At 51.6% G+C, this 12,716-nt stretch overlaps 1 protein-coding gene across 1 annotated transcript; it reads right to left on the reverse strand.

Annotated features, from left to right (window-relative positions):
- Positions 1–118: 118 nt before the first annotated feature.
- On the reverse strand, positions 119–4,260 carry GCHFR (GTP cyclohydrolase I feedback regulator). Its single transcript, XM_084776560.1, has 3 exons — positions 4,008–4,260; positions 2,463–2,557; positions 119–546 (listed from the first exon to the last, which is right to left on the reverse strand). Exons 1-3 carry the CDS (start codon positions 4,041–4,043, stop codon positions 423–425), a joined length of 255 nt encoding a protein of 84 aa, XP_084632686.1. The 5' UTR covers positions 4,044–4,260; the 3' UTR covers positions 119–422.
- Positions 4,261–12,716: the final 8,456 nt, after the last annotated feature.

The following is a 12,716-nucleotide window of genomic DNA, read 5'->3' on the forward strand; positions in this document are numbered from 1 at the left end:
CATCTTGGGCTGGGCTCTATCTGAGAGAAGACACCACGGCAAGGGCTTCATCCGTGGGTGGGGACAGACCAGTAAGGAACGCACATCGCACGAGTCACTGCCCAACAGAACCGAGGAACAGCCACTTGTGAGAGTCCTTTATTGGCTTGGACTAGGTGTGCAGGATCAGGGACTGTTCTCTGCATCGCCTGCTTTCAGCACATGCCCTACAGCAAAAGCTGGGGTGAGCCCAAAGCAGGAGGGTGAGGGAGGGCCTGCTGTGCCCAACCAACTGGAGCAAGGTTCCTGAGGCTGTTGACAGCACACCAGTGTTGGGCAAGGACGTGGACAGTCAGGAAAGAGATAGGCAGGGCAGATAGTGATGCAAGGACTGTGGTCAGGGCACATGGCGGTCCCTCTGTTCCCAGGTCAGCTCAGGCAGGTCATTCCTTGTGCAGACACCACACCAGCGTCTGGCCCACCCCTGTCATGCTTAGCACACGGAAACCCTTCTGTTCCAGCTTGTCCAGGACTATACGAGGAGGGTCGTTGACATAATATTCATAGCTGTAAAGAGACCAGGGGAGTGGCATGAGGCACACAGCGCAAGGACCTGTACAAAGCGAGTGTCTCCTTAGTGTCGGGCCTGTTTGCTGGGCAGTCGCTGGTGACAGGCGAAAGCGCACATGCTGTGGCCTATAGCTTGCTGCAGACTTTCTGTTTTATTCTCCCAACAGTCCAATGAAGTACCATTGCTATTCCTGTCGATGCATGAGAAATCCCAGCACTTGGGAGGCAGAGGCAGACAGATCTCTTGTGAGTTCGAGGCCAGCCTGGCCTACAAAGAGAGTCCCAGGACAACCAGGGCTACACAGAGAAACTCTGGCTCTAAAAACAAACAAACAAACAAAGAGCACGGAGCAGATAAGAGGCCCAAACCCCAAGCTTGTCACTTTGAAGCAAATGTCTCATGGCAAGAAATAGAACTGGTTTCTCCCTGCTTTGGCCAAGCAAGGTGCTGGGGTCAGTCTGTCTTCCCTTCCTGCACTTGAACCCTGGCAGCTCTTCTAAGGATCCATGAACCCACTTGGTGTTTCTCCCCCAATAGTGGGGAGGGTGTGATTGTTTGAGAGTGGCCCCCACAGGCTCATACATTTGAATGCTCAGTCTCTAGCCGGTGGAACTGTTTGGGAAGGATTAGAAGGCGTGGCCTCGGAGGAGGTGTGTCACTGGGGGCGGGGCTTTTAATTTTCTAAAGGCCGCTCCAGGCCCAGTGTCTGCCTTCTGCTAGCGGATTAGATGGACATGGACTCTCAGCTACCGCCCCAGCACTATGCCCGTCTGCCTGCCTGCCTGCTGCCCCAGCACTATGCCCGCCCACCTGCCTGCCTGCTGCTGTGCTCCTGCCACTGTGGTTATGGGTTCACTCAATGCAAGCCCCAATTAAATGCGTCCTTTTATAAGTTGCTTTGGTGACTCAAATGAAAATAGCCGCCAAAGGCTTGTACATTTGAAGGCTTAGTTACTAGGGAGTGGAACTGTTTGAGAAGGAATAGAACAATGGTTCTCAACCCGTAGGTCATGACCCCTTTCATAGGGGTCACATATCAGCTATACTGCATATCAAATATTTACATTATGATTCACAACAGCAGTAAAATTACAGTTCTGAAGTAGCAACAATAATTTTATGGTTGGGGGTCACCATAACATGAGGAGGAACTGTATTAAAGGGGTGCAGCACTGGGAAGGTTGGGACCCATTGGATTAGGAGGATTAGGAGGTGGGAGGTGTGGCACACGCCAAGCCCAGGGTCTCCCTGCCTGCTGCCTGCAGGTCAGGATCTAAAGCTCTCAGCTGCGGCTCCAGCACCTGCCTGCCTGCTCCCGTGCTCCCGCCGCTCCCGCCGCTCCTCCTCTAAAGCAGGTTCCCAATTCAGTGCTTTCTGAGAGCGGGCTTTGGCCATGCCCGCTCTTCACACAACAGAACGCTAAGACAGCGGGGCGAGGAAGCCGCAAGGGAAGCCGGGTTGTTTAACACAGCGGTGACAGGAAGGCTCCTGAAGCAAAGTGCCAAGTGCCAGGCAGCCAGGAGCTGGGAAGAGGACCCACGTGTCCTGCTCCATTTCTGGGGCTGGGCTCTTACTCAGCCAGCTCTTCCAGGCAAAGCTTTGTCTTAACTGACAAGATGGATCCAATGAGAGGACGAGGCAAAAACAGTTCATTCCCAGAGCCCCAAACACAGTACAGGCTGTCCCAGACTTCCACTAAGGTTGAGCTGCTTTGTGAAGGTAGGCTGGGGGGGGGGGGCGGTGCCGGGGGTGGGGTGGGGGGGGAGCGGGGTGTGGGAGGCTCTCTCAGGGAAACTTTGGGCCCTGTCGGGGACAAGAGATGAGACCAAGCCCTGCAGCGGCTCTTGCCTCTGGTTGGGTAAAGGCCCTGCCAGGGAGAAGGCGGAGTTGCAGGACGCCAGTAACTACTTACAAGTTGTTTCCCAGGGCGCTTCTCTTCGAGGCCCCCAGGTGCTGCATCAGCTCCGGATCCGAATACGCGTCACCCACCATGGTGGGACCCACCTCCTGCAAGATAAGGCCCAGGAGCTGCTTAGCGGGCTGCCAGGCAGGAGCGGGCAGTCCTTCCTATTTCTCTCTCCCCTCCCCACTACCTTTCCCCCCAGGAAGCTGTGGGTGCAGAGGGCACACAAGCAAAGAGGGGGAGCAGGGTGGCTCCTCCCTGACTTCCCAGACAGCGTCCCAGCGCCTCTAAATGTCGCCCCCCTGGTGGCACCAGCCACGTTTCACGTGCATTGGCATCCCCTGGAGAATGAAAGAAATGAAAACGCCTGTCCACATAAAAATCTGTACACAGGCAGGTGCGCGGACACCAAAATGAAAAACAACAAGAGCAACTTTCCTAGCAGAACTATGTAACAATCCAGAGGCAGAAACAACCCAGTGCTCGTCAGTTGATGAGCACGGAAGCAAAACGTGGCACGCTTTAGTCAGGCCGCGGCGGTCCGTGTCTTTGATCGCAGTACTCGGAAGGCAGAGGCAGGCAGATTTCCGTGAGTTTGCCCAGCCTGGTCTACGGAGTGTGTTTCGGGACATCCAGGGCGGCACAGAGAAATCCTGTCTTGTAAAAACAAAAACAAAAAACAAAAACCAACCAGACGATCCAAGAGAGCCAAGCCTGGTGGGGCATGCCTGTAATCCCAGCATTTGGGAAGCAAGGCCAGCCTCCAATATATAACAAAATTGAGGGCAGCCTGTACTACATGAGATCCTGTCTCAGAGGGGAAAAATAAAAATAGAAAAGAATTAAAAGAATCATTATTATTTGAGGAGGAGATTTCCAAGCTTGGATCCCCACGTTCTCCAGCGTTTCTGAAGATCTTGGAAAAGCGTCCAGCAATCCAGATTTTAACACTGAACAGGTTTTCAAACCACTGCCCCGCCCTCTCCTGTTCCGTGATGAGCCACTGCCCCTAGCTATCCCCTGGGAGATAGGTTGGAAGAGGACGATAGCGCGCCCTGCTGTTCAGCTGGGAGAGGGGGCATCCCGTATCCTTTGAAAGTTACACGGGGCCTTCGAAGCCTCCAGTGCCGTTTTCCCACCACCACCCTGCCCCAGCCGAGGACCGTGGCCTCAGACTCCCGCGTGTTGCTTTCTCCAGGCCACCTGAAGCCCTCTCTCTCTCTCTCTCTCTCTCTCTCTCTCTCTCTCTCTCTCTCTCTCTCTCTCTCTCTCTCTTTTTCTTTTTCTCTTTCTGTGCATCAGAACTAGCGCTTCCTGGAAGGGGCTACAGGTGCAGCCTTTGTGCCTGTGGCTTAGCCTGGCTTTTGCCTTCGGCCCAGCCCGGCTGCAGCGCTTGTGAAGCGAGTCCTGGGTGTCCCCCACGGAGCTGCCTGCCCACCCAACCGGCTGACCCTGCCTGGTGTCCGCGCCGCGGGGGACATGGTGAACCGGTGGCGGAGCCATCAGGAAAGTCCCTCAGAGTGGCTGTCGCATTCACCCATGCCAGGTACTCACCATACGGATCTGGGTGCTAATGAGTATATAGGGCATGGTGCGTGGCTGGGGCTGCCCGTGACCACAGTCCCGTTACTCCCTGCTCTGTCCCCCGGCGGCGCTTGGCGGCCGTGCGGACACCGCGTGGGCCAATCAGGAGCGGGCACCGCGGTCCCGCCGCCCCCAAAGACCTGGAAGCGGGCGTGTCCCGATGGACTCCACTAGCAGCTGTGGCCGCAGCGGCCCCGGCGCCTGTCGCCCCTTTGCCCTCTTCCTGCACACCTCCACGCTCAGGCTCCAAAGTCCGGCAGATGCCAGCCGGTCCCGCCCTACAAGGGTGCAGAGCGAAAACTGAGCTGTGGACCCGGCTACAGGTCCACAGGGACGCGGGGACTGCGTGCCCTCACCAGGATGCGTCCTCAGAATTTATGTGCTGGAGGCTAGGCTAGAACCGACTGTCAGATTCCTGCGCACATTCCTGCGTCTTGGGATCTGTCGTTTTCAGTGTAGCTGCGGGTCCTTGCACGCCTATTGCCCTGCAAATTAAGTCTGTGCAGCACGTGTGCAGCTGCCTGGGTGCCAGGCTGTAAAGGCGCGGAACCCTGTCCTCCTGCTGGGAGCCGCGGGAGCACACGAGATCACGAGGTAACACCTGGGGCACAGAAACGTCGATCCCTGAACCTGATACCCAAGGGAGGGCGTCAAGTTCACTGCCGGCTGGTCCACGCCCTCGTCTAGAAGCTGACAGTTCAACATTCTTCAATCGACACGAAGTGTGATTGGTTCCCTAAAAAGCAACGCAGAACAAAACATCGTGGAACACACCCCACGCCCGGCCTGGAAACCTGCACTTCTTACCTAACTGGTCTGATTTATTTATATCGTCCCCTTCCTGCCGGGTACCAGCTCTTGCACCCCAACAATTTAGCTAGAGGGCTAAAGAGCATCTATGTCTAACAAAGAGCTCATTAAACGGACAGAAAGGGCTGGGCTGTAACTCCGTAGAGGGCAAAGGCTGCTCCGGGTTAAACCCCCAGTACTGGGAAGGGGAAATAAAGGTCTCATTGTAGGACCTAAAAAGAACTCGTACAGGGCCTGGCATGTAGCTCAGTCTGCTCAGTGGTTCAATGAGTTTGAACCCCAGCGCCACACAAGGCAGGCAAGATGCACACTGTAAGCCTGAACTGTGCGCTAGAATAAAATAAACCCTTTCTCCCCAAGTTGCTCTTGTCAGAGTATTTTATCCCAGCAACAGGAACGAAGGTAGGAGAGAAGGAGAGAGATGAAAGGGCGTGGGGGAGCGTTGACTTTGTCTCAAAAACAACAAGCCAAAACCAAATAAGCAAGCCCCCCCCAAATAACCCCCTCACACATCAGTAACAAAAAGAACCAATGGGGTGGGGGGATGGGCGGGGGGTTTGGGGGGGACCAACAACATCGGCAACTGACTTGATTAGGCACTCCATGAAAGAGGAAATGATCGATAAACAGATAAACAGATAACCAGAGCCTCAAAACCATTCCGAGTCCTAGGAACACAAGGTATTTATCATGTGCCTGTGTCTGTTCCCAGACCTTGCCGTGGGTCACTCACGGAGGTCATAAAACAGCTCTCAGGAGCTGGCTCTCTCCGCCCACCCCGGGAGTCCCAGGGCTTGGCAGCCATCCCAATGTCCCCTAAACTTCATCTTTAACCCACCAGACACTGCCTTACAGGTAAGAAAGAAAAGAAGAAACTTAAACTTTGTTAAGACTGCCAGCTGTGTGATGCACAGCTGTGGTACCAGCTATTTCAGAGATAGAGGCAGGAGAATCACTTGAACTTAGAAGTTTAAGACCAACGCGGGGGTGGGGTGGGGGTGGGGGGTGGGGGGGCACAATAGTGAGATGCCACAGTGGGGGCCATGGTGGCTCACATCTCTAATCCTAGTGCTCAGGAGGCAGAATTGCTTCAAGTTCAAAGCCAGACTGTGTTGCAAGTCTGAAGTATTGTCTCAAAAAAGGCCCCCTGTTTTCCGGGCGTGGTGGTGGTGCACTCCTTTAATCCCAGCACTCTGGAGACAGAGGCAGGCAGATCACTGTGAGTTTGAGGCCAGCCTGGTCTACAAAGTGAGTCCAGGATAGTCAAGGCTATACAGAGAAACCCTGTGTCGAAAAACAAAACAAAACAAAAAACAAAAAAGGGCCCCCTGCCTCTTGGGGCTGGAGAGATGGCTCAGAGGTTACTTGTTGCTTTTCCAGGGGACCTTCATTTGGTTCCCAGAACCCACATCAGATGGCTCACAACTGCCTGTAACTCTGCCCAGGGGAGCCAATGGCCTCTCCTGGCCTCCACAGGTACCTGCTCACTCACATACACACAAATGGAAATAAGCCCTAAAAGAAAGCATTTCCTCTCAACAACAACAGCAACAAAAATGAAGAGGAAGAAAAACCCAAGTGTGGGTGAGGCGCTAGGGTTTGGGACTGTCTGCCAGCTGAGAATGCTTCTGTTGAGATCACAGCTTGGGACTGACCTTATCACCCCTTGTGACAAACCAAACCTTTTCTAGATAAACCAGGCCAGGGGTGATGCACACCCATCACCCCTGCACTCAGCAGGCTGAGTCATGAGGATGGCGTGTGAGGGCAGGCTGGGTCACCTCACTCTGAAAATGCCTGATCTCATCTCGGAAGCTAATCAGAGTCATATCTGCTGAGAGCTTGGATGGGAGGACAGTCCGGGCTACATAAGGAGAACAAATCGAAAAATGGAAACAAAACAAAATTTACACGAATTGTCGAGATATGTAAAACGAAATATTTTGTTTTGTGGTTTGAAGTAGATAAAAACGTCAGCTTAAGCTTTGATAATACAAACACCAAGGAGCCTTATTTCTGGTCTTGGGAACTGCAACTTGGGAGACGTGGGTTTAGACAGGCTCTGAGTCAGCACAGCAGAAGTAAAGCTTACAGTGAGAAAAAGGTCTTAACTCACTACAAGATCTTTATATTAGCCAGCTTCATGTTACTGTAACGAAACACCTGAGATACTTAACTTATAAAGGGAAAAGGTCCAGCATTCAGGAGGTAGAAGGATGAAGGATTGGGGGATTCAGGCCAACCTGGTTCACATGGGAAGATTATCTCAAGCAACAGTGAAAAAGGATGCAGAGGCAGGCGGATCTCTGTGAGTTCGAGGCCAGCCTGGTCTAAAGGACAGAAAAACCCTGTCTCATACAAACAAACAGAAAGATTATCTCAAAAAACAAACCCAAACCTTAGCAATGAGGAGCACGGCTGACTGCTGTGCGGTGAGGAGCATGGCTGACTGCTGTGCAATCATGAGAACTCTAGTTCGGATACCAGAACCTATGTAGCCAGCTAGATGTCTCCACAACTGCCTGGCGCCCACCTGCAAGGAAGGCACACGTAGGGGCATCACTGGTCCTTGCTGGCTTCCAGCATAGATGAGAAGATGTAAGTTCACCCAGGTTCCAGGAGAGACTGCTTCAAAGAAACAGGCAGCTAGAGAGCACTCAGTGTCTTCCTGGGGGGGGGGGGAGCCCACCCTCCACCCCTCCCTAAAACCCCCCTGCCCCCCTGAGTGCACATAGACAGATACACACCAGGAAGGGGAGGGACACTTTTACTGGAGTTGTGGAGTCCTACCTCAAGAGCAGGTAGCCCCATCAATATATCAATGTGAGCTTCAGGTGAGGACAGCGCACCACCATGGCAGGATGAAGGGCTCAGAAGACAGGGAGTGACGGACAGACTGAGGCTGAGGTCTCCTCCTCCCCACAAGGGCTTGCCCCTCTGACTGAAGACCTTCCCTGGGCCCCACATCCTAAAGCTTCGCCATTTCCTGGTAATGCCACCTTCCACATCCAGTCATCCACACATAGACATTAGAGGGACACGCAACCAAATTGTAGCCATAACTAAAATTGTTTAGTTAATCACTTGGCAGGAGCTGGGCGTGGTGGCGCACGCTTTTAGTCCCAGCACTTGGGAGGCAGAGGCAGGCGGATCGCTGTGAGTTTGAGGCCAGCCTGGTCTACAAAGCAAGTTCAAGACAGCCAAGATAACATAGAGAAACAAACAAGCAACAAAACAAACAAACAAACAAAGCACTTGGGAGGCTGAGGCAAGAGGATCGCCTCGGCTACAAAGTGAAGTCCCATCTTAAATAAAAACAGAAGGGCTGCAGACATGGCTCCATGGTTAAGAACATGTACTGTTCTTTTTTTAATTTTTATATTTATTTATTTATTTATTTTTGGTTTTTCAAGACAGGGTTTCTCTGTGTAGCCTTGGCTGCCCTTGACCAGGCTGGCCTTGAACTCACAGCAATCCACCCGCCTCTGCCTCCGGAGTGCTGGGATTAAAGGGGTGCGCCACTATGCCCAGCCATATGTATTGTTCTTTAAAAAAATAATTTTATTTTATGTGCAATGATGTGGGAGTTGTCAGATCCCTGGGAGCTGGAATTATAGTTGTGAGCTCTCATGTGGGTGCTGGGAATTGAACCTGGGTCCTTTGGAAAAGCAGATAGTGCTCTTACCCACTGAGCCATCTCTCCAGCCCCCATGTCTTGTTCTTACAGAGGACCTGAGTTCCACTCCCAACACCCGCATCAGGCAGCTTGGAACTGCTTGTAACTCCAGCTCCAAGGGATGCGCATGCACAAATACAGACATGCACACATGTAGGCATAAACAATTAACAATAAAAAATATTATAAAAAAGCAGACGATAAACAGGCCAATAAACAATTACTTAAAGAAAAACTACTTCTGAAGCTGAGAAAGAATGTAGAAGTCGTTTGACATGGACCGTGTGAACCAGTGGAAATGTCTCGGAGGTGAGAGTCCAGTAGCATCCTGATAGGCATCGTGGATCTCTGGGCACGCTGTAATTATCTGCTGTTCCAGAGGACTGCAGCTGAAGGGCGTGGCTCAGGTTCTTAGAAGCCTGGGACCTGCCTAAATCCTGAGTCCTTAATGGCGTCCTGACTTCATTTTGAAAGCCTCTCCCTGCTCCATCTCTCCTCTCCCCCCTTCCCCCTCCTCCTCCTCTTCTCCCACATCCCTCTTGCTCCTCCTCTCTCTGTTTCTCCATACAGGAGGTCTTCTAGCGAGCCCAAGATACCCCAGAACTTGCCATCCTCCTGTCTCAGCCCCTAGTACTGAAGATTATAGTTATGAGCCCTCACAGTTTGGCTGGGAAAGGATCCTTCAGTGTTGTTTCCATAGTGGTGTCCCTTTTATTTGCACAAAAATGTGTGGTAAAGTATTTTTTTTTTAAAGGATAGAAGTAAGTATACTATCCAGGGAGCCATTACCTCTGAGACAGAAAATAAATGGGTGGGGTGGAGGTGGGGTGGGAGATTTACAAATGTTTGGTTTTTTTCAGCCAAAGTCTCACTGTATGTAGCCCAGGATGGCCTGGAGCTCATTATGTAGTCAGAGTGGCTTTGAACTCTGAGCAATCCTTCTGCTTGGCCTTCCAAATCCTGAGATAACAAGAGCAAGCCACTGCAGGTGGTTTCTGTAATCCCAGCACTGGGAGACAGAGGCAGGTGGATCTCTGTGAGTTCGAGGCCAGCCTGGACTACAAAGTGAGTCCAGGACAACCAGGACTGTTACACAGAGAAGCCAAAACAAAACAAAAAAAATTACACCTGAGCCCTAAAAATATAAACACAACCCCCCCCTCGTCTCTCTCTTTTTCTGTCTGTCTCACTCCTCTCTCTCTCTCTCTCTCTCTCTCTCTCTCTCTCTCTGTGCATTTATGTGGGTATTATGCCTGTCTTTAGAGGCTAGAAGTCAATGCTGGATGCCTTTCTCCCTCTCTGAGTCTTTGTTTCTAAATATGTCCTTGTGTGTGTATGCACATATGTGTGCTGGTGTATGAGCTGTGTGCATACGCAGAGGCCAGAGCGGACTAGGAGTTTCCCTGCCACTCTCTGCTTATCCCTTTGAGTCGGGCTCTCTTCCTGAACCTCTCCTTGATTTCTCAGCTATCCACTCAGAGCTGGGGCTATAGCTGGAATCTGGCTTGTCAAAGGAGATGTTCTGGCATCCAAACTCGACAAGCATTCTTCCCCAATCCTTCCACCTTATTTTTTGAGACATGACCTCTAACTGAGGCCATTCAAGTAGGCTGACTGGCCAGTTAATCCAGGGACCTGCCTTTGGCCGCCATCTTCCCCACCAGCTCTAGGTCACCTTGGCCAGCTTTTACTCGGGTGCAGAGGATTCAAACTTGGCTCCTCATGTTTGCATAATAGACACTTAACTAAGTCATCTCCCCAGCCCCAAGACACACACACACACACACACACACACACACACACAGGAAAACAGAGAGAGACACACACACAGAGGCAGAGAGGGAGAGGGGGGGGGGGGAGAGAGAGAGAGAGAGAGAGAGAGAGAGAGAGAGAGAGAGAGAGAGAGAGAGAGAGAGAGCGCTAAGAACCTTAGAAGTTAGACGCTAGGTAAGGCTACCATCGCAAGGCAGTAGAGTGTCACCTCTTTGGGCAGAGCCAGCTTCATGTCCTGAGCTATGGCAGTGTGGGAAGGAGGCCGAGGATGATGCAGGGCTTGCTTTACTGCATTCACAAGAACTGGCCTGCAGATGCACCCTAGCACAGAGCTTTGTCTGAACGGCCCACCACTGCGCCTGCTGCCCAGGCAGACTTACTCCTGCCAGATAGCATCTTTAATATCCAGGAGGAAATGAATTTCCTGCCTGGGCTCCCTGGCCCCTTCTTCCTGTCAGCTTTTACGGGTGGCTCCTGGAGCAGGGCACAGGGGCGCTGGAGAAGAACATAGCACATGAGCTCATTTTCCTCCCCTCCCCTGCCCTGTTGTTCCCTTCCTTTGTCTTTTCGAGACAGAGTCTTAATATGTAGGCCGGGTTGGCCTTGAACTTGGCTTGATTCTCCTGCTTCTGCCTGGGATTACAGGAGGAGCCACCATCCCCACAGCCCTGGCCCACAGGTAGAGCTCTGAGTTTTGAGACAACTTTCAGGGGGCAGTTCTTTCTTTCCACTGTGTGGTTTCCAGGAATCAAACTCGGGCAAATCCTCAGCAGCAAGCCCCCTAACCTACTGAACGTCTCACTGGCCCTCCTTTTCTTTTTTGAAATAGGCTCTTATATTACATTGTGTCATAAATACGCACAGTTGCTATGTGTCAGTTTTTGTTCATTTTATTTTTTAATACCTGTCCATTTTTCTTCCAGATTCATTCCTTTCATAGTATTTTATTCCAATAAGAATTCCCCACATTTAGAATGAAGGAATGATGTCCCCTGCACATGAAAACCATTAGGATTTCTTCCATCAAATTTATTTGTGAAGAGAGCCAGGCGTGGTGGCGCACACCTTTAATTCCAGCACTCGGGAGGCAGAGGAAGGCGGATCGCTGTGACTTTGCCTGGCCTACAAAGTGAGTCTAGGACAGCCAAGGCTACACAGAGAAACCTTGTCTCGAAAAACCAAAAAAAAAAAAAAAAAAAAAATTGTGAATGGCTTAGAGGTTAGGAGCACTGGCTGCTCCCAGCAACCACAAGGTGGCTCATAACCTCCTATAACAAGATCTGGTGCCCTCTTCTGGCCTGCAGCTGTACATGCGGGCAGAACATTGTATACATAATAAATAAATCTTTAAAAAATTACTTGTAGAATCCATGTTATGCTTCAAATCCCTCCCATGTATACCACATTTATCAAGTTTTTTTTGTCTTGAGCACAGTTAGTACTGAGACCCTGTTCTCCAAGCACTGCACGTTCACAGCTTTCTGCCCTGTTTTCAGTTGGACTCTGTTTCTTGACGCTATTCCGCCTGGTCATTAGTTTCCCAGACTTTATCTGAAAAACCCGGATGCAACATCTGCACTTCTGCTTGCTCTGGCTTGGAGATGCTCTCAGGTCACTATGTGGATGTATCCCAGGGCCACAGGGAGGTAGAACTTCTCCGTCCTGAGACTCCATACAGCCATTCGGTCGGAACCAGGTCAGCTGCCACTCCTCCCAGGAAAAACCCACACAAGACAGTGTTCCGTGGGTAGAAGAAGCCATCCCACGGTCCGTTTCAGCACCTCGTGGAAAATGCCTGCAAGCCCAGCAGAAAGGATACGAAGAGGGAAGCTGTGGCCCACAGAATATGGGGTTCGGCTCCACAGCTCTGGGATCCCTGCCTCCCCTGCTTGCAACATGGGGGATCAGGTCCCGCCAAGTCTGCGGCAGGAGACTGGAGCCCGATAACAGCGCTGGCTCCTTAGACCTAAAGGGAATCTCAGAGACCAGGAGAGCAGGGTGCCTGGCAGGCTTCTACCAGGTCAGGCCTGTCAGCCCAGGACTCCGCAGAGCTTCTCAGTGCTCCAGGGGAGTGGCCCTTGGAGTGACCTGGACACCAGACTGGTTCACTCCAGCCCCGGGTACATTACCAAACAAAATGGATATGGCTCAGTGTTTAAGAATCCTCAATTTAGGAGAAAGTGAGTATGAAAGAAGACAAAGGAGGAGAGAATAAAAATAAAATACAATTGTAGGGCCGGGTGTGGTGGCACACACGCCTTTAGTCTCAGCACTCGGAAGGCAGAGGCAGGTGGAGCTCTGTGAGTTCGAGGCCGGCCTGGTCTACAAATTGAGTCCAGGGCAGCCAAGGCTACACAGAGAAACCGTCTTGGAAAAACCAAGCAAGCAAGCAACCAAGCAAACAATTGTATACATGTACA

Source organism: Acomys minous (assembly GCF_964271855.1).
Source record: "Acomys minous genome assembly, chromosome: 3".
In the NCBI taxonomy this organism is placed as follows: domain Eukaryota; kingdom Metazoa; phylum Chordata; class Mammalia; order Rodentia; family Muridae; genus Acomys; species Acomys minous.